The sequence below is a fragment of the Sipha flava genome, unplaced genomic scaffold, assembly GCF_003268045.1.
Source record: "Sipha flava isolate LNK unplaced genomic scaffold, YSA_version1 293_pilon_pilon, whole genome shotgun sequence".
Lineage (NCBI taxonomy): Eukaryota > Metazoa > Arthropoda > Insecta > Hemiptera > Aphididae > Sipha > Sipha flava.
In genome coordinates, this window is record NW_020272964.1 from 906,310 (window position 1) to 929,064 (window position 22,755).

At 26.1% G+C, this 22,755-nt stretch overlaps 1 protein-coding gene across 5 annotated transcripts in view; it reads right to left on the reverse strand.

Moving 5' to 3' along the window:
* The window catches only part of LOC112685831 (neurobeachin), a 214,300-nt gene that overhangs the window by 107,689 nt on the left and 83,856 nt on the right, over nucleotides 1-22,755 (reverse strand). For all 5 annotated transcript variants that reach the window (XM_025557852.1, XM_025557853.1, XM_025557855.1 and 2 more), the window contains exons 3-4: nucleotides 10,055-10,181; nucleotides 2,085-2,185 (exon numbers count right to left, since the gene is read on the reverse strand). In XM_025557852.1, coding sequence (XP_025413637.1) covers nucleotides 2,085-2,185; nucleotides 10,055-10,181 — 228 coding nt within the window. The remainder of the gene's footprint in view (nucleotides 1-2,084; nucleotides 2,186-10,054; nucleotides 10,182-22,755) is intronic.

The window sequence follows — 22,755 nt, forward strand, 5'->3', positions numbered from 1 at the left end:
ACACACACACACACACACACACACACACACACACACACACACACACATCCTTACATGGTAACGAAACCATAATAGCACGCACGAATTAATAATATAAATATGATTGATCGGATTAAAATGTACCATCCTGTCGATCGACGCACAAACGTAGAAGTGCACGCATGAATACGTTACGTACAATTAAAATCCGCTATGTTTACGATATCATGTAAAGACCAGTGATAATACTATAATATGTACGAGTACTGTCAACGACATTGCAAACATACTCCTCTACCTACACCCTAGCGGGGAGCTGTTTTATTAAGCCATCATTCGAGTAACACAACGTTCAGTATTACAAAAGAAGGAGATAATTGGAAAACAGTTTAGGAAAATTTATTTTAGTCATTGATAAAACTTAGGTAAACAATTTATCGCAAATGGTTGAAAATCGTTTTTGGAATAATAATACATTTTGAAGAGTTGCAGCTGAGAATGTGCAACATAAACATTTTTGGATAAATGAATAAAATTCTAAGAAAATCTAGAGTTGCTTAATCAATGATGACGATGATAGTTTTAATTTATGAGTTTACATTAAAGTTTATAAAATGTAGGTTCCGTAATTAATTAATTAGCAAGAATGTACGTGCGTCTTTTTTGTGTAAATAAGAGTGTTACGGACAAAGTGAAGTACCGGGTAAAGTGTACGCTGTTCAGGCCTTGTGGTACAATCAAATTTTGACGAGCAATATAAAGAAAACTTAAGCAAAAATTAAAATCCTGTTCAGAGTAATGTGAACAATTTATGAATTATTATCAAGATTAAATTAAATCATAATAAAAAAAATTTCAATTTACAACGAAATATATTTGATGTTATAAAAATATTATTATTGTAATTATTATTAAAATAATTTTTTCATTAATATTATGATTGAATAAAATAAGAAAATATAACCTATTAATAACTATAACATTTATTTTATATATCGTATAGAAAAAAAAAAATGTTTTCACACAAAATACACAAACTGTATCAATGACAGGGGGTTTATAAAAAAATCAATTTCATTAAATAATTTAAGATGGTGGCTAAACGTTACAATGTATTACATTTTTATTTCTTAAAAATACTTGTATTATTTTATGAATACATGTGCTGTGTATTTAATGTAAAAAAATAAGCAGAACCGATATCGATTGTTTATTAAGAAAAGACGGATATACAAGTTTTTGTTTAATATGATAATATTGTAAAAGAACTAAACGTGAAACGAATTAAGTAGAACATTTAAATTGTTTCAGAAAAATAGTGACAAGATGATATACAACCAAAATCGCAAATATTTATATACTTAACTATTGTTGTACTAATATAGAATAACAGTTCAAAATAAAAGTATTGAAATTAATTAAGTATTTATGACATATTTATTTTTCGGTTATAAAATCAAATCAGTCAATCCAATTTGTATAAATTAAATTCACATAATAATATATTAAAAAATGTATATTTTCGTATAAGTATGCAAAGTAAAAATGAATGAATCTATAAATATTTCACGCGGTGTGTGTAATATTAACCATATGGATCAATAATGTAAAGAATAAAAAATAAATATGGTAAAAGAGAAAAGTCCGATGTCCGATTAAAAATTGATCGGAATTCTAAATTATAAGGATCTTCTTAAATGTAGTTAGGAAATTCCTTTTGTATTTTAAAAAAAAGGATTGTATCATATTGGAAATATTGTCAATATTTATATTTAATGCAATATATAATAAATATAAAACCAAATAATTTGTAAAAAAAAAATTCTTTAATTAAATTTGAATAATATTATTGTTATTATTATTATTATTATTATTTTAATAATACTAAATAAAGCAATAATATTATATGCTTTTTCGTGTACTATATAAATTAGTTATAGAAAAATACACAGATATAATCACATGATAAAATTACATAAGCTTTAAATAGGTAGACAAAATTAAAAAAGCAAATCTTAGATGAATAATTTAATGAAATTTGCATACACATAGATTTAAGAATAACGCATAATTAGAAATACAAAAATACTAAATGCAATAGTTACCCATTTTCCGTTTATGGCTTTCATTGATCCTAATAATAATTTCAATTCTTTTACAGTTATACTAAAACTGGCAAGAACTCCAAGCATGTCGATTAAAAGATCTGAAAATAACATAAATAATTATATAATTATGATAAAAATATTAATTTGCCAACAAATAGTATTGGTTAAACTTATAAATTCATTTTTTATGTTTAAACACAGAATATCAACATGGACACCTAAATTAATCAAGTTAAATAATGATAATAAAACATCATATTATTATTTGTTTACTTTTGTTGGCGAAATACACGTCGATTACGCTCCAAATATATATTATTCATTTAAAGAAATAACTGTACTATTAAATTATAGGTAGTTATTTTTACTAAACAGTGAAAAAATGTTATTCATGTCCAGTAAAATATACAGTATTATTCTGTAAAACTACAGTTAATAAATAAATATTAATTTAGTTGAAATAAGACCATACTATATATATTATTGTTATTTGAATACTAAGCTTGTTATTATTACTCAGGGCTATACTGCGAACAATATAATCTCTAATAAAAGATTAATCTCATCTTAAGTCGTAAGTTAAAAAAAAATACGTAAAAAACATTACAATAAGTCGATAAAAATTAAATTTGTGTAATAAATATGCTTTCGATGTTTACACTTTACGTCAGTTAAAATTATGGAATAAATCCAAGCTTTATTATATTAGAACAATTTCCGATGGTTAAACATATACAAGATTTATTAAACACACAATCAAAAGCTAACATAAAACATGAAGTTATATGATAATGATTATCAAAAGTTTGACAAGATTGATAAGTTTTAAATTATGATTTACATACTATAGTATAGTTAATCAGTGCACACAGAGTAAATAATATACATAATCCAAATAATGTTATGTTAAGCTACAAAGCAAATTATTATACATTAATTACATTAATAAATTATTGAACACCAGTTATAAATATCGTTTCTTGTAATTATTATAACGAAAATAATTTAGTATTAGGCCATAAAAATATAGGATATAAATTATGAATTTATTTTCATGATGATGTTTTTACCACGAGTTCTATTTAAATGCGATGGAAAATACAAAAAACCCAAAGTATTTAAATTTTCAACTTTTTTATTTTTTATTTTTTACTAAATGTTAACTTTAAATCGAAGTAAATTCATTAATGCATAATTCAACAAGGTATTTAATTTTATAAGAACCTATAAATAGTTCTTAAAACAAATATTGAAAAGGATTTTTTAGCTATACGAAAGAAGAAACTTTTACATGTTAACATTTTCTTATTCTAGGAATTTTTTTCTATCACAATCTGTCTAGTTATATACACTAAACTATAGCCAATTTCAATCAAACTATGACCTAGCCAATTAAACTATGCCCTAATCTAACGGCGGGGTTAAAATTTACACAAATATTACACGAAAGTCACATTGATAGTATAGTATGACAAATCCTACAAATCTTGTTGTTAGCTACTATATTCAGGCGAATGAACAAAATTATATGATTATTATTTTGCATGATAATTATTATTTTCGTAAATATAACGCAAAAATATATAAAATATAATAAATCGTTTAAAAAATGGTGGAGATTTTGCCGAAAAACTATTTCTAAAATTACAGTAATTGCAAAAAATTAAAGCTCGAATTACAGTAATAATAAATATGAATATTATTTCATTAGACCTTATATTATACTTGCATAACAACAATGTATTAATGTTGCATTATTAAACTACGAATATCGGATGGCAATCAGTGTTCATATAAATATTTTTTTTAGACAAATAAAAATCATTTTTTCTTGGACTTAATACATTCGAGACAGAGGAATGTAATAATAGTGATAAACATTCTAATAGAGTTATAAATACCAGCGAAGAAGAAGATTTCTTATATTGATAGACAATATCTTTTAGCTACAATACACTTAAATTGTTCTTAAAATAAATTTGATCTTTTTCTAACCTATCGCTTTAAACATTTGACTTAGCCTAATAAAAATATATAGTTTTAGCTCTACGTCAATCCAAAGGTTAAAAGTTTAATAAATTACAAACAATTATAATAGGTCTTGTTTGATTATTTAATACCTATTGTATGTACCTATTATATTAAAAAAAAAAAAAAAAATCAAGCGAAATAAAGTGTACTTTGAAGTATAAAGGATATTAATATTGTAGAATATGTTGTTATTTGGATTTATATTAATATAAATAAGAAAAACTAAATTAATTATTTATACAAATATTATTTAAATAATTAGATATCTATAAATGTTTTATTAAAAATTTCTTTACGAGATTACACGGTATATTTTTAACACTAAAATGTAAAAATATTAAATTTAAATAGTTTATTTATCTTATCTATTAGGTATTTTTATCCATCCACTCTTAAACTTCGATAATGATATACTATAAAAATGTCATATAATTTTATACTTTACAGAGGATACTGAATAAAATATATAATGATGTTTATATAATTAATGGAATGGTTAAATATAAAGTAAATTTATTGAATTCTGGTACCAAGGTAGACGAGAAAACGTGGAAGAAAATGGTATGCGCACGATGAAAGAGGACACCACGAAGGAAACTGAAGTATATTCTAACCTGCAATATTTTCTTCCATTCGACAATTTAAGTTAAATTTATCATTATACAAACACCAAGACGCTTGATTAAAACTGTACATATTTCATAATAGTATAATAACAATATTAATAATACACAGTACCTATATCATACTGTTGCGGTAGCTAATTACAACGATAAATAATTTACGGCCTAATTCCCTTGCGGTCATGCCCGTTATATTTGTAGTAGTGCGATTTAACGATATAGAAGACGCACTCCGTACACGCTGTATTAATTCGTGGCAGAATAGGAGCTTTAAAATGAAAATATGCTTAACCTCGAATAATTTAATCGAAACCGTATTAAATGATTAATAGATTGTCTGATTAGAGTTTTATAGCCGTGAGGTAAGTAACATAATTGCAACCATCGGACCGTGAAGAACAACGACGTTAGATGCGTATAAATAAAAATAAAAAATAAAATAAAAACCAATATCCAACCGCAATAATAATTGATCTTACACCATTGATGTAACGGTCACACGGAGGAAAAACCTCGGGAGAAAAACAAGGGCTATTTATACAATTTTTCTATCGTTTGGTCAGGATTATCTTATAATAGATCAATAATGAGTGTTACTATTTAAATGTATCCACTGTTCACTGAGACGTGGTCAGGAATATTGAATAGGGGAGGGAGTTTGAATTTTTTAATTCTTAATACAGAAATCAATATAAAAATATATATAAATATATTTTACAAAAATTAAATAAATAATATACCTACTTACAGTTTTTATATTACAAAATATAGTATAAATTTCTTTTATAAATTATAATACAAAATCAAGAATACGAAATTTTTTTAAGGCATTCAATTTTAAGGTCTTTCTAAAGGTCAACTAATCAAGAGATAAGTGTTATATTTACCTAAACTTCTTTAAACATTTTTTAAAGCTCACTAGTTATATTTTCAAGTAATTCTTAAATAGTAGAAACACTGGCTTCAACAAGAAGCATTTATGCTTCTTTCCAGTAAAGGTCAACTTTTTGCAAACGTTTACTTACATAAGGGTAAACCATATGAAAAGAATAACTTATGAAAATTAAATAATATTAATTTTAGTTTAAAATAATAATTATATTGCAATGAAAAAAATGAAAGATAATAATTTTTAATATTTACAGAATCTGATTTCAACATTTCAGAATATTATAATAATTAATATGTAATTCTAGAATTTTAAATTTGAAGCACTTTTAGGCAGGGTTAGCGAGGGTTCAGGGAATTCAATGCGCTGGCCTTTCAAGCTCCAATGGGCTTCATAAAACCAAACATTTTCTGTTTGGTTTTTTTTTTTCTTTTAAATTTAATTACAAATTATGTTAAATTTATTAATTTTTTTTTTATAGTTATTCAATAAATGACCATGTATGAAATGAAATATAAGTATTATATTATTATTATTTTTTTAATTAGTATTTGTAACCGGGTCTTCTGAGACATAGATTCGGCAATGGACGCGGTAGTCGTTATAAATTAGTAGCTAGGTATGTTATCAAAATTAAAATTAAATAATTTTTATTCTATTGTTCTTTATATTTAAGTATATCTTTAACCGTGATAGTAACATAAAAAAAAAAAAAAAATATTTAGAAAACTCATTGGTATCTGTCATATCGATCATTCGGTATAAAAATGATATAAGAATGTAAAATCAATGAACATTTATAATAATCAATGTGAACCCCCTAAAATCCGCCTTGAGCACGCCTATGACTACTCATACACTATATCAAGTTCAATTTGTTGAGTTAAGCTTGATGGCTATTTTTCCACACGTATCCTATCTGTCTAAGATTTAATTTTGAACCATATTAAGACATATGATTACGTAAAGCCGGTATTTTAAGCCATAAAAAAATAAAACTCCAAAATGTAACATAATTTTGTTTTTAATTAGATACCTTTACACAAATATACTTTGCTGTTTGCTTTATAAAACTTCATTGACTGGTGGCGATAAGTTTCTGGCAAAGCAAAAGTAACTAAAAAATATAGAGCGAACAACATCATGACTACACACATATATACCAATTGGTTTTGGACAGCGGTTCAGATCGACGAACCATGTTTGCGGTTCACAAACCTGATTATGTAGGCTCAGACTGATGTAGCACAAACTCCAAAAAAGGTTATGTTAGGTTTACGTCGACGAGTGGAAACTAATTTCCTGTTGTAAGGCAGTATTCATATAGTGTAATGTTGTTCACGTATCGATTCCAGTTACTGATTGTCGAAAACCATAATTTATACATTTATAGTAGTGTTCAACTTTTTTTCCGAAGCGCAGAAGTTCCTATAGTAATATTATCGTTCGTTTTTTCCATCTATATGAAACACGCGTAAACACACAAGCTAGACATTTCAACGATGACGCGTTGAGAAACAAATTGATTATAAAATATTGACAGATAAAAACTTTTAAATACAAGAACACATACCGTCACGTAAATAGGAGTATATATATATATATAAAGAAAGAGAGATAACGAATTTATATTTTTTTCGGCTTGATATGTGTCTAAGTTTAATACCTTTTTGTGGGACACGCTCCGGACGTCCAATAAATGTTATTTCGAGTCACTTTTGGGAATTTTCCGGTTAAACGTGACTGAAAAAGAATATGCTGACGGGGAACCGAGTATAACTAACGTTTGCCCTTGCTCAATCCCATAAACCAATATCAGTTCATCTGCGCTCTGTTATAAATGAGTTTTGAATTAATTAGTTGCACGCAATATTATATAAAAACATGTTAAGACCCACAAAGTTTATTTTGTTTTATTCAACGTTTCGACAAAAAGTAAAAGAAAAATTAAATTGAAAAAATTAAAAATATAATAGTTGCACGGCGTTAACTAGTGATTTATAAATGACACTTGAGTCATCGATGGTGTATTGTCATATGGGTGAGTTGAACTTCCATCACGTAAATAACGGTTTGTTTTCAAGTTCAATTTATCTTAATTCATACAAAGGGCACATGGTAGTGCAATACTTATAAACAGGATACTACATCGTCTATTGTAAAACGGTCACGTTAGAATTATTTCGTTGAAATTTGTATATTTATTATACTAGAGTCGAATCACTTTTAGCGATTTTAGTTTTTTGTGATGAACTGCGTGATAGGTATCTCTTTATAAATAGTGCACTCGAATTAGGTGTTTTACAACCCGTTGGAAAACGTGTAAGAAGAATAGTCGGCTTGAGAGGACCAAGTATTTTCACCGTTGAATTTCTACAGAGATACGAATGATCCAACTTCAACATGTCAAGTTATTGAATGGGATTCCTTAGGAATAATCAAACGAAATACCAACCAAAGTCGAGTTATGTGTCAGACAAATAATATTACCATACGTATATGAGATATTTTAAACGCGGAACGTACTAGTGAACACATTTAATCGTTTACGATATTAGTCAATTGTTTGGCCGAGACGATTGTCATGCATCGTATTATTTATTAAGAGTTGGTGAATACAGAATGCCTTATTTCACGTAAGATCACGTATAGTCGACGACACGGTGTCAGGTCAGCGAATATCGAATCGAATAACTAGGAAGAACAATGACTATGTAATGACGTAATACCGATAATCAGTAAATACATTAAACATACATCAACCATAAATTGATGACCTACGATACCGGTAGAAGATATGTATTAAAATTTAATCGAATAGTTAAGAAAAAATTAATAAATTATAAAAAGACTTTTTTACAGCTAAGGTGCTAAAAACTATTGTAATCATTACGCATCTTAAATTTACCAAAATTCTTTTAAACAATAAAATAGATAAATAACATTGTATACGTAATTTTTTTTACGGACGACTAAAATTAATACTCGTTTCGTGAATGGACAGTGATTATAGTAATTTCTATAATAATAAAAAAGAAAATTTTCAATAGTAAAAAAATCTCGAATGAAATACACTTGGTGTGAATACATACTAATGTGGAATAATTATTTTTGCACAGTGAATATTATTAAAGGTGAAATTATTCAAAATGCATTGTCATTCGAGCTCTGACTCACATAATAATGAATTAATTATGTTTCTGGCGTATCATTAAGTTTACACTCAACAATCCTTTAGCAAACATTAGAAATCGTAATGATATTCAAAAGTATAATATTTAATATAGAAAGCATTAGTTATTTTAATAATGTTCAAAAGTATAATATTTAAAAAAGAAACATTAGTTGTTTTTTTTTTTTTTATATAGTTCAACAATCAATAATAAAACACAAAAAATTTTTCACAATATATGATTGAAAACTGCAAGTAATAATAATCATAAGTAATTTCCAAATATATGAATATATATATTACATGATATAATAAATATAAAATTTGTAAAAATATTTCGTGTTGATGTAAACCCATATTTTTCACGTAATTCGAAATAAAATAAAATGTTGACATTTATTTGTTTAATATATTGCAGATTACTTAAGAAGTCAATAATTTGAAAACCATTATGTATTCAAATATTTAATATTTTGATTAAAAAGCATTTTAGTTAATTACATTTCATAACAACACTATTGTTAAAATATCAACATATAAAGGTTTTCAGTGAATAACTTCTTTATTATTTTAGAAGTATATTTTAATTTATAAATTCAAAAACAATTATGGTACACATAACATGATTGCATTCAAAAAACGATTACTAACATAGCTTGAATATGTGCTATACATACTTCAGAGATTAAAAATATAATAGTAAATACTCATGGAAATAATCGATTTTGACATATTTTCTGCACAATATTTTTTAAAAAAATTTTCAAATATAAAAAATCTACATAACTTAAGAACTCATAATGAACTATAATAAATAATAGAATTTTAGTATTGTTGAGTCACACACAACAAAACAAAATACAGCACTTTTTTAGAAGTTTACAGGTAAAATTAAATTTAGTATCCAGGTGTTTTTTAATTTTGTATAAAACTTATCATAATGAAATTAAATATAAATTGAATAACGACTTGCTTAAAGTATCATCTATTTCCAATTTCCTATCTAAAATATTTTCGTGCAGATTAAACACCTGAATAAGTATTAAACGATAAAATAAAAAAAGCCTCATCGTCAACCCTGAAACCGAAACAATATCCTTAGCTTTCCACGTAACGTTAAAAATTAAACGTTATTGTTTTACAGCTCTAGAATTCCAATATCAAAATGACAATTAAACTATTATAGGAGTTTGTATTACAAGTAAATTAAAAACCGACATCAATATTGATGTTATTTATGGCTTAACGTTACCTGCTACGACGGTGTCGGCACATGCTAGCCTATTTACGACTAACTCAATTAGTCCAACATCAGTGCATGCTTGTAAATTTCTTACGGACTTTCTTAGTATTGCAATAAAAACGCTCCATATTTCAGCCTGAAAAAAAAAAAAAAAACGTTAGTAATTCAAATTTGATTTTTCACTTCATGTCAATACGAATACTTAAAAGCACGCATGCAGTAAGTATATGCTCTTCAGTACAGATTTAATCAATGAAATGGGGAAGTATATGTAGCTTTTGAGCGAGTGGAATTCTTATATATATACATTAAGATGTTATACAAATGTAATGTGGGATTTTTGAAGAAGACTCGAGAAATGTATTTGAAGAAATATCTATTCATTTTTATTTTTCCGTTTTTATTCATACAAATTCATGTGAGGGATTGGGTCGATTACAGTTTTCAATATTTTCCTCACCGTTCTATGGTCGTTTTGCTCAATATGTAAATAACAATATATGTATGCGAGTGTATGTATAAGTTTGTGTATTTTTTTATGGCTCTATACACCTATACACATTTTTGTGCGTGTAAAATGACGATGGAAGAAGTAAGAGTGCGGAGAGAGGAGTTAGGGTGAAAAAATATTAATTTCGAGCTTTGTGCTTGTAAGTAAAAAAAAAAAAAATACAAAATACTGGCCAAGGCATAAAAATACACAAACTCAAACTCAATTTCTCTCTCTCACACACACATAAAGACCACGTATGGAAATGTGTGAACCTTTGTACAGCAACCTTTTCTTCTTTAAATAATATGATCTGTATTCGGTGGTGGTCCTTTCCGGAGAAACGCAACTTGTTCAGAAATCCGCACATCCGATTAAAACAACACCTGTCCTTGTTTAACGGGCGTGATTTTGAATAATTGTTTTTGAGAGCATTTTGGCAGCAAGGATTATGCACATACCGTACAAGTATTCCGATTAAAACTTTTTTCTCTCAATCTCCTAAAATATTCTATCTATACGTAACGTATATGTTTCTTCGCATCAAATGGTACTGCACACATGGAACTAAATAAAATACTGAAGACACGCTTTGAATTTGGTTTTTAAAATTATATTTTAATTTAAAAGAATGCGTTCACGAGGTACATGTCACGTTAATAAAATAATTTTATTTTTTTACATGAAAAATATATTAATTATTTAGGTACAATATATTACTCATGTGTAGTATATGAATGTTGGTGCGTGTAAGAGCTTGTGGATATGCACGTGTGTGAGTGATTGTACATACATTTATATGAGGGTTTTTGAGGATATTTATTTAAGTTTGTTTTTTTTTTCTTATTGTCAGAAAACTAAAAATAAACAAAAAAATAAAGGTGTATAAATACGCTATGCCATAATGCTCAGCTGAATTCAAAACTGTTGTTATATGTAAACAGCGATACAACATATGAAAATACAAAACAGGAACTGATGAATTTATTATACGTAATAATTAATTTTATCTTTTACTTTAGTTCCTTATATACAGGTTTGGATAGTTATAAAATAACTTTGGAAAACTCTGTAATCAATGTATGATATTTTAAAATTTCGTTCTAAATATCTAAGTATTTAGTAGTCATAGATCTGTGAACGGCGCAATAGCATGTTTTCATAGTAAAAGCATTTTATTTAAATGACTGTTATGTGATAGCATCAGGATCAGAACCGTAATCGGAAAGAACCGGTAAACCTTTAAATTTTAGGAACCGTAAAAGAAACCGGAACCTTTTTCCAAAAATAAAAAACCGTAACCGTAACCTTAATTATAAAAAGGTTAATTTAGGTCAGTTATTTAGAATAGTAAAACTATGGTAATGACCATTTTGTTTGTCCATTTGTCGGTTTAGAAAAATAAAAGTCAAATCTTTTTATATTTTTATTATTTTGTGTTGTAAACTGTAATAGTGTAATGCATATAGTAAATAAATTCGTAATATTATTATTATAATTATTTTTGTATGTTTATTAATATATTACAATTTACAATGAGTATATCATCTATATTGTCTATTAAATATTAAATATAATTAATGTTTATACAAATTTGTAGCAACAATAGTAGCCGGTATTAACTTTGATTCCTAATTAAAGTTAAATTTTAAATTAAAGATTTATTTCATCAAATCATAATATTACACAATATTACGAAATATTTTACAAATTCTTACTATGAGTTGGAATAAAATAACTTAAACTAACTCAAAAAAATGTAATAGGCTGATATAATATATATATATATATATTTAATATATTTATAATTATTTTTTTTAACTATTCATAATACCTTATATTTTCATGAAATGAAACAATTACAATTAAAATAAGAATAAATAAATAATTTCATATTATTTTTTAATAAATATTTAATAATCAGAACTAACCAAAACTAACCGGTTCTAGAACCTTTACTCTTTTAAAAAACTGAAACCGAAACCGGAACCCTTAAAAAATTTATTGAACAACTAAAACCGAAATCGGAACAGAAAAAACTTATAGGTTTCAGTCCATGGATAACACGGCGTGTTTTCTACATTAATTTCGGCATTAATCACAATCGCCCAGTACCGATGACACACGTAATAAAATTGTGGATGAAAAATTTTGAAGAGAGTGGTTCAAAAAAATAAAAAATGAGGTGAAAATTAAAAAAACTCGAACTCCATAAGAGAATTGATTTTTAAAAGACCCCGTCGATCTGCTCTTCATTATAGTGTACAACTCAAGTTATCAAACCGAATCGTATTGTACTGGAGTGACATAAAACCTAGTGAAATTCATCAGATACCTCTATATTCCTCCATAGTAACGGGTTTGTACGCTTTATCTTTAAGAATCATATATCTGTATATTTTCGAGAATAAACGTGAAGATATACTGTGATAGATCACTGTTATATCAGAACGGTATTCATAGATGTTGCAAAATAATTTTATTCCACAACTTGGTCTATATGGAGTAACTAGATATTTTTAAAAAGATGGAGATACGAGTCACACAGCTACAGTGATAATGAATATTTGAAAATAATTGTTGGATAATAATAATAAGTGCGGATATTTCTTTATCACCCTCTTGGATAGCTTGATTTAAACAACCTGTGGTTATTTATTGTGGAGTTCGGATACATAAAAAATAAAATATAACAAAAAACACCAAGGACAATTGACGATCTCGAAAAAAATAATTTAAAAATAGGTGACACAAATCTCTCGGGTTAAGTTACAAAATGTCAAGTCCAGTTTTAAAAGACACCTTGACGAATGATTGCATTGAAATGGACGCCATATTGCGGACATTATTTGCAAAAATGAAATACAAATTAACACATTTAAATGTTTTTTTTATAAACTTTCAAATGGTATGAATTAATTTATTAAAAATATTCTTGGGGTTTTTTTTTTGTTAGTAATTGTAAAATAACCCGTCTCATTGTTTCTTTCTGTATTATGAAGTCCATAGACATTCACGTGTAATTATTACCTTACTTGTACATATTTTTTCTCTAAAACATGTCAGTATAGTTTTAATCATTAAATATTATAATTATATCTCATATAGACAGAAATCATAATATGTTTCATAATTTTTTGGTCAGCCATAAAAAAAAAAGGAACCACATAATATTAATTAGAAATTATCAATATCCTTCAATGTACGGATTAAATGTATGAATATTTACAATAAAATGCAATACACTTGTTAACACATGTAGTATTTATTGAAACCACAATAGTTAAGACACATACATTTATTATAATAGATAATGGTACGTTTAAATATAAAAACTTTGAATTCAAATAAAAATAATACCTATTACCAAACGACTTTCGAAGTAATAAAAATCAATCATGATTTTTTTTCATGGAAAAAAAATATAATAATTTTAAATAGTAGAAAATACCCGGATGTAGTATAATATAATATATTATAAGGACGTACCCAAATATATACATACATATACCGTGTACCCCATAGAGCTTGGAATTTTTTAAAACGGTTTAAACCAAAATGTAAACATCATTTATTTCTCCTTAAATAACAATAAAGTTTTTGAACACCACAGACGTAATAAAATCATAAACTACTGTAAAATAATATTAAATTCATTAATATCCAATAAGGTATTTAGGTATTCTGTGAATTACACTATTTATAAAATGTGTAGGTACATGTAAATACTAATTGATAATACTCAATATCTTTGCATAGACATTTGCAAGTTGAATTATGATTCTTCGCTTATTATTATTACATAAAAATCCATATATTTATGACTTGAAGTTTTTTAATAGACAAGCCCATGTACAACTTTTTTGTTCTTGAATGACATCCTTAATGATTTTTTATAGATAATATTCCTTTAGCTTGAATAAAAAATATTATTTTTTAATCAATACGTTAAATCTTTATACGTTAAACTTATTAATTACTAAATACATTCATAACTTAAATAAGAATTAAATTTGTAATAAATTATTAATAAATTCTAATAAATCCATTAAATGTAATAAAATAAATAACTACTTATTTACACTTTTTGCACAAATTAAAGTAAAAATGAACAGTAGTTAAGATTATAATTACGTGTAAATATCATTTTAATAAATGATGGTGAAAATATCAAGCATAAAAAATCGTAGAATAATTATTTTTAAAGTTACAGTCAAAAAACCGATAATGATACGCATTTTATTATTTTTTATTAAACTGTTGTAACATGGTCAATTTGGAGTTAGGTAGTTGGTACCAAAAACTACCAAAATTTATTAAAAAACTAAGTAAAAATAATAAATGGTTAAAATAGATGGTTGCCATTTAAAAACTATGAAGTTACACAAACGCTTGTATATTAAAAAAAAGTTAATAAAAAAGTTATAAAAAAGTGTATTTTTATGTAATAATAATCAACTAAGAAATATAATTAAAACCGCAGAACTATTTGAAAAATCGTTTTCAATTAGCATTTACACACTGTATATCCGAATATAGCACATTCAAATCAAACTATAAATACAGGATCATTTTTTAAATTTGGATAGAAAAACAGTAGTAATAGTTATTTTATGTTTTGTTCTACTCGAATTTGATACGTCATATTGAATAATATTAGTATCAATTAGTATGGTATTAGTATAAAAAAAAAAGTTATTTGAACGTTAAAAATGGTTAAAATACAAACAGTTCAATTATCAGTGAAATCACATTATGTCATAATTCAAAAATATTATATTTTAAATTAACACAAATAATATTGATTCGATATCGAGTAATGATAACAAATTATATATTGTAGACATAACAAAAAAAAAAAAACTCCATTCAACATACACTGCGTTTCATGAAAATTGTTATGAATTTTTTAATAATTTATATTGTTCCATGCATACTATGGAAATTAATTTTAATAAATTCTGTTGATGTGAAAACAAAATGAAAAAAACTCAAGTTGTATAAATATAAACATCAATATTAAATATATATAAAAATTTCACAAAAAATTGAATTATATGTAAATATACACCTATCTACATCTGTGACATTATACAAAACTCTAAAACATAAAAATAACCTTACACAAAGACTATAAAAAGAAAATTGTATTTTTTTTTTTTATGAAATGTGACTTATGAATAATACAATAATGGTAATAAAAACAAAACAATTTCTAACTTTGTATACGAATACGAAGATAAAATAAATGATAAAACAAACATTAATTGTACTATATTTAATTGATATACATACTCACATATACATATATATACCTATGTATATATTAACTATCAGAGAGATGAGTATTTTTCCTTAAAGATGTAAGACTATGTAAATTTATAGTTTGTTTTAATTTTATTATTAAAATAATATTATAATATACTAGAGACATTAACAATGAGTAATGATAATTAATACTAATTAATACACTGCATGGATGACTTTAGAGAAAACTTTTCATAAACTCGAGTTTCATTAAAAGAAAAACTTCACGGGTGCAAAACATTAATTTTCTCTTGTAGTAAAATAGATATTATGTAAATAACATGGCTGAAAATGTTTCCCTCAAATTCGAAGGATTTTAAATGGGTCTGTTGTTCTAATCGGTATGTCTTATGCAACGTATACTAAAAAAAAATAAAAAAATAAAAATGCTTTCAATATGTATAATGGGATGGAGACAGTGCAACCGTGTTGCACTTGGAACAATGATAAAATATATTTTTTTTGTTGTTATGATTATTTTGTGAATACAAAATCATTTACGAGGAGAGAAAAAATGAAAACAGAATTGTAGTATATTTCCAGTTATATATATTACAAGGACCTCATTTTCTTGTAAGCATATGCTCAGTTCATATTCTATATATACATGTTATATATATATATATATTTATATGTTAAATTATTCAATTCATTTACGAATGTTATATAAATTAAAATATCCTTAATACAAGAATACCATTTACGTGTCTCTTGAGAACCAACAAACTAACAACTACCTACGTTCACGATATCATAAGAGATCAATTAATTATATTAAGCAAAATTGTGTACAATTGTGCACAAGATATATTATATCATCCTAGATAACAAAAAATATATAAAAAACACAATTTAAGTAATGGATGAAAAAAATAATTTTCGAAATGTTTCAAATATAATAGAGAAAAGTTGAATCCATCATTATTACTTTGAATACGTACCTAATTTGACGCCGTACTTAAAAAAAATAATTAGAACACTATTATACAGGTTTTCAATTAATTTGATATACACCTTGGAGTTTTATTGTTATGACTAATAAAATAATTATATGCTATAGTAATTAAAATTGTATGTATATAGCATGTCTATATGTCTATAGCAGATTAATCATACTACTGAAAATGTCTAGTCGGAAAGCATTAATTTTAAATTAATCTATAATATACGTTGAAAAAATAAGTAATGAAGAAATAATTTGAATGGGTAGTGCAAAAGCAAACTCACAATAATGTCAAATCGATATTAGATATATATTAAATTCCGTAAAATAATTTAATTGCATTTTTTTTTTTTTAATGGTAACAAATAAATACAAATTATAAATAAAATTGTTTATGCTTTTATTAAAAATAATAATTTTTTTTATACTTAAACTGATGCATAAGCGTTATAATTCAAATAAAAATGACATGGCAAGCACCAGTTTAAACCCAAATTTTTCTCATTACGTTAATGGAAAAAGTATAAAAGATTGACACGGATAAATGTTATCAAGAAAATTTCTTGAGGTATATTGTTACAAATTGTACTTTTATAATTTATATCACCAAAATGGTGATTATCAGTACAGAATGTACACATTCATAGTTCTACAAAAAAAAAAAAAAAAAGTCGTTAAATTTATTTATTATTTTATTTCAAATAAATTTACAGAATTAATAAGAATATGGTCTTGTATATCATAGACTCGTGTTATTAGAAATTCAAGAATAAACAAATATAAGCTTGATAATTTATTTTACATATCGTAATATTCAGGGGAAAACACTAATTTACTTAAGTCAACATTACGAATATTAAGTCATATACAAAGTTACATAAACAACATTTCTCGTGTAATTAATTTGCTAATTAACACATTCTCATTTATGGTTTTTGTTTACTTTTATACCACGAAGAACAGAGTAAATAATTAAAACGACGATTCTATTGTTTGAATCTCAAGTAAAATAACCTTTTAAAAGAAAAAAAATTAAAACAGTATACGGTAAAATGCTGTCGTGATTTCCATCTTTTTTTCTTCTTTTTTTTTTTTTTTTTTTTTTTTTTTTGTTTTATCAAAGAAGTTTTTTTATTTTATTTCTTTAATTAATCTTTGTGAGTCGTTTACGAGTGACAATTTAATAGTAAATTTGGCGCCTTTACGTAATTATAACACGAAAGGTTTCCCTATTCTCTTTAGAATTTCGCATCCAACGTGGGTAAAACTTTATTTCTCTCCGAAGAAAGTTTCTTTAAAACGCCTGGTCTATGTTAAAAACCAATTAATAATTTTCTGATCGTATTGTTTCACTTAAGCTTTTATGAGGATTACAATAAGCTACAGAGAATCGTACATTAACCATCAGACTAAAAAAACAATTGTTTAGTCTTGACAAATATTGAAGAAGATAATTGAATTATCAAATTCATAAAAATACACAGTTATAGCAATGCTATTCATAATTCGAAGGACATTTGTCTTTAACTCTGCTTAAATAGATGTATACAAATTATGATAAACAATATTAAAATCTTTATTAATAATAATGAATATATTATATATTTCAACACGATTGTTAAATATACTATAGTTAAGAAATAACAACAAAAATATTAATTTATCCTTAATGTATGTAATTTTATAATTTATAAAATTGAGCGTGATTTCACAATTAATTGAATTTATGTATTTATTTATTATTTTTTGTATGTTAATAAATATTAAACAATCCCATCGATCTAATTTATTTAAAATTTAACAAACATATATATATTATTGTACTTACTATATGGGTTCCGATTGAGGAATACATATATATATATGAATTAGTATTCAATTCCAAACGATTCAAGTATTTTAAAACGTGCATTTTGCATAATGGATCTAATACTACCATTATTTTAATAATATTGAAGTCCATACTTCAAAAGTATAATAAATGCAAATAATAACATTAGAGTTGTATTTCAAACCATTTTATAAATGAGAGATGAAATAGTTTTGGTTGAAAACGATAAAGTTTTTATTTTTTAAACAAGAAAACAATTTAAACCTAGACTTTCTGTTTTATGTAGATGTATAATATTATATAAGTATAGTAAAATATAAATATATTTAATATCAAGTTAAAATGTATATTATAGTAAGTTATGGTGTAAAAGTACACTTACATATTATAAATTATTCAAATATTAATTAGAATATTGTCAGTACTATAAAACTCTTGAAATTCCAAAATGAAATATAGAAACGTAATTTAATAGTATAGTATATTTTGCTGTATAATACGAAAACTATTCAAGTCCAATTAATATCGAATCCACTAGAAACTATGTTATATGAAAATCAAAATATAGCGAACAATGGCATATATTCACTAGATCTGTAAATGTCAGAGAACCGTTATCCGCGAACAATGGACTATATATTTAACTCAAACCAACCGGAGGATAAAAATAATAATTCTCATTCTAAAATCGATGAAACTCCGGTTAATTTTATATAATTTTAATGATATATTTTCTTCAGAAAGAATCCACCACTAGTTAGATAGGCCATTAGAACTTGAACTAGACGAACGTCCAATTAGTGTCTTCACTCGGTTGTTTGGTTCATTATCAACAAACTTAATGTTAATAATCGTTGGCTATTCACCGAATGTAGCAAAACGTTAATATTTCAGTATTCAAGTATTAAAAAAAAAAAAAAAAAAAAAAAAAAAAAAAAATGGTAAGAAAATTTAAGAAAAAACAATTTGTAAAATTAATTATACATTTTTCGAGTGAGGTTAAATGTTTATAATTTACAGCCATAATTGTCAAAATTAAATTGAAAAAAAAAGTTATTGTAAATGCATAATTTATATTTAGTAAAAAATATAAAATATTTATATAAATTCACATATATTCTGATACACTAATTTAATAGGGTGAGTATAAAATTAATAAGTTATTTATCATACGTACCTATTGTATTAAAAAAAAAAAAACTAAAAATAAAGAAAAATAATAATAATAACTAAAATTAGTGAAAAAATAGTATCAATTTTAAACAATAGTATAATAGTCCGATATTATACTAACTCATCGAAATAGAAAGGATTTTGTTATTCTTCAATTGAAGATGCCAATTGAAAATTATGATTGCCCTTTGGCGTGTAATATTTTCAAACACAATAATGCATTTAATTTAGTATAATTAACATTAACGTAATTGTTATAATAAATAAACGTCTTATTCGTTGTTTTTTGGATCGTTAATTTGGAGATAGAAAATTCACATTATATATTGGTTAAGAATCAAATCAGAAACTACATTGTTACGAGTTTTAAATTAAAAACATTTAAGCCCACAGTTAAAATCAAAATATTAAGTTTCTCGGATTTTAAAACGAAAAATGTTTAAACGAATGTTTTAAAATGAATGTGTAAAAAATATTTGTTTTTCTAAATCGATATGCAGCTGTTTGTGCATTAAATACCTACGTTTGAAAACAGTGAGCAATATTTGTTACAAAAAAGTTTTAGGACGCTAATGAGTATTTTTTCCTGCGAAACAAATATAGCATTCACAAAACTAATTAAAACCGTATCGATTGAAACTGTATAAAAGTTTATATCAGCTTAAAAGAAAAAAAAAAGAAATCTTAATGTCAGACGTGGACCCAATATTAGAATTGGAGGTTCGAGTATATTTGTATCCACTACAATAGTATTGGCGAGTTATTATTGTTCTTTGTGTAGGACCGTTAAGTTTTAATTTCACCTTCATGTATTAACATTCCCAGAAGGCTTTGAAGTCAGCGAAATTGGTTTGTGGCAGATCCACTATTGATTTCATCAGTGTTGGTTTCCTTGAGGCGAAGACACGTTTTTCATTTATTTCCCTCCAATAATGTTAAGACGAAATGGTAAAAGGTTTCCAGATTTTCATCGAATATAGTCATAGGTTTCTAAAATCTTTAAAGGTAAAATACAATTTATTGCATTTAAAAGAACCTCGTCCAGTTTACGTATAAATAAACGCTATAAGACTATTCCCATAAGAGTTTTCCAAACGACCATACAGACGTTGAGCCAATATTTTTTCATCCACCCCTACCGCATCCGATTTCCGGTGTAATAGAACTTCCGCGTCATCCCTAACAGGCTGGTTGAACATACACTAAATCATCTGCCTACAGGAAACGCCACCGTTTCTTCCGATTGGATGGTTCGAATTCCGGTCATTATTTCTTGATTTTGTTCAATGAATTTTATACATGTATAAATTCTAAGCGGTTATTTTTGAATTTCAAATTCGATAAACTTTTCGAAAATATTTAATATATATCAAAACTAAAATGAATCGATTGTTAAATGATTGACCCAAATCATAGAGCAACTTTTTAAATGAAATTAATCTACTATGTACGGATGACGATACCTAACTAACAGTGATATTATATTAACAACAACAGTAGGATATAATATGATAGGTGTGTGACGAAAAATAAATTGTTTTTATTATTATTGAACTAGAACAGATGTTTTATTATTATTTTTTTTTTAACAACTACACGAAAATTGACCACCGTTTAGTGGAGCACAGGTAAAAAACGTCTAATTCCGATATGTCACTATGCAGTGTCGTTGCAACTAAAACGAAGAAATAGACGATTACCGGAGGCAACATAAGATCGTAAATAAAAAGAATAATAAATATGTATCGTATTTTGCACAATATTATGTGCGGTACTACGGGAACTCTGTGTTTGGCATAACATAACGAAGGTATCGCCATGATTTTTCTGCCGATCATGAAGCAACGCACCTTCAAACCCTTACAGCAAACACAGCAGACAAATTCAAAACTATTTGTACCCACTAACGTCACCGATAACAAATATAATAACGGAAAATTTTGGCTGTTCTATAACGTCTATTTACCGAATCTCGTTGTAAGGCGGCAACTACAAAGATTTCACCGAATAATTTATTTACCTAACCTATGTATATAGTGTTGACAAGATCATCTAAAGAAGTTATTGAAATACAATGATTAAATGCGACCGTCAATATCACCAGATTCTAAAACGATGTTTAATTATGATTACCTTCAGTTCACTGTAACACGATCAATATTTTTCTCTAATCCAGAGTCGTTCGCTGTACATCTTCGTTACGAAATAAATATAAATCTGTATTAAACATACAGATTTATAAACTCAAAAAAAAAAAATGTGCGTGGACGACGAGCCTGGTGATAACGGCGAGCGTCCGAATGTAGTTTCCCCCCTTTATCATCATTGAAATTTCCTTCGTTATTTCGCGACGTCTGCCGACACTTAACAGAGTTCGATCTTCACATTATATACCATATATTCTTTGTATACGTAATTCGATACAATTGCGGATAAATACACGTATATATATTTATATATTTTTACTTATACGTTAAAGATCTACTAAGTAGATCCTTGTTTACGTAACAGATACGTATTTTTGGAATACACCACTCGGAAAACTTGGATCGAACCACTTCGTTTTAGAACGGCACTTGGTATAGGCAATTCAGCTACATATATGTCGACAACACGCGCACGTCTGGGTATGAAAAAACACGTCATTTTCAAGTGTCCTCGTTTTATTTTTCTTGCACGTGGCTATAAAAGTTTTTCGGAACTTTTGAAATAATGGCGAGAGTAAAATGAAAATAATAAAAGCAGCAAAAAATAGTGCGTGTAAAATGTTAAAAACAAAATTTTACGAAGATTGCATGCATACGATATGATAATTTTCAACGCGCGTGTGTATGATTAACCGCAAACCTATAATGCGGATTCGAAACAGGAAAATCTCGGACCGTTTAAAAAAGAAAACGCATCGAAAACGACTTCGGAATGCGTGTATAACATTATACTTATGCACATATTATTATTGATATCCG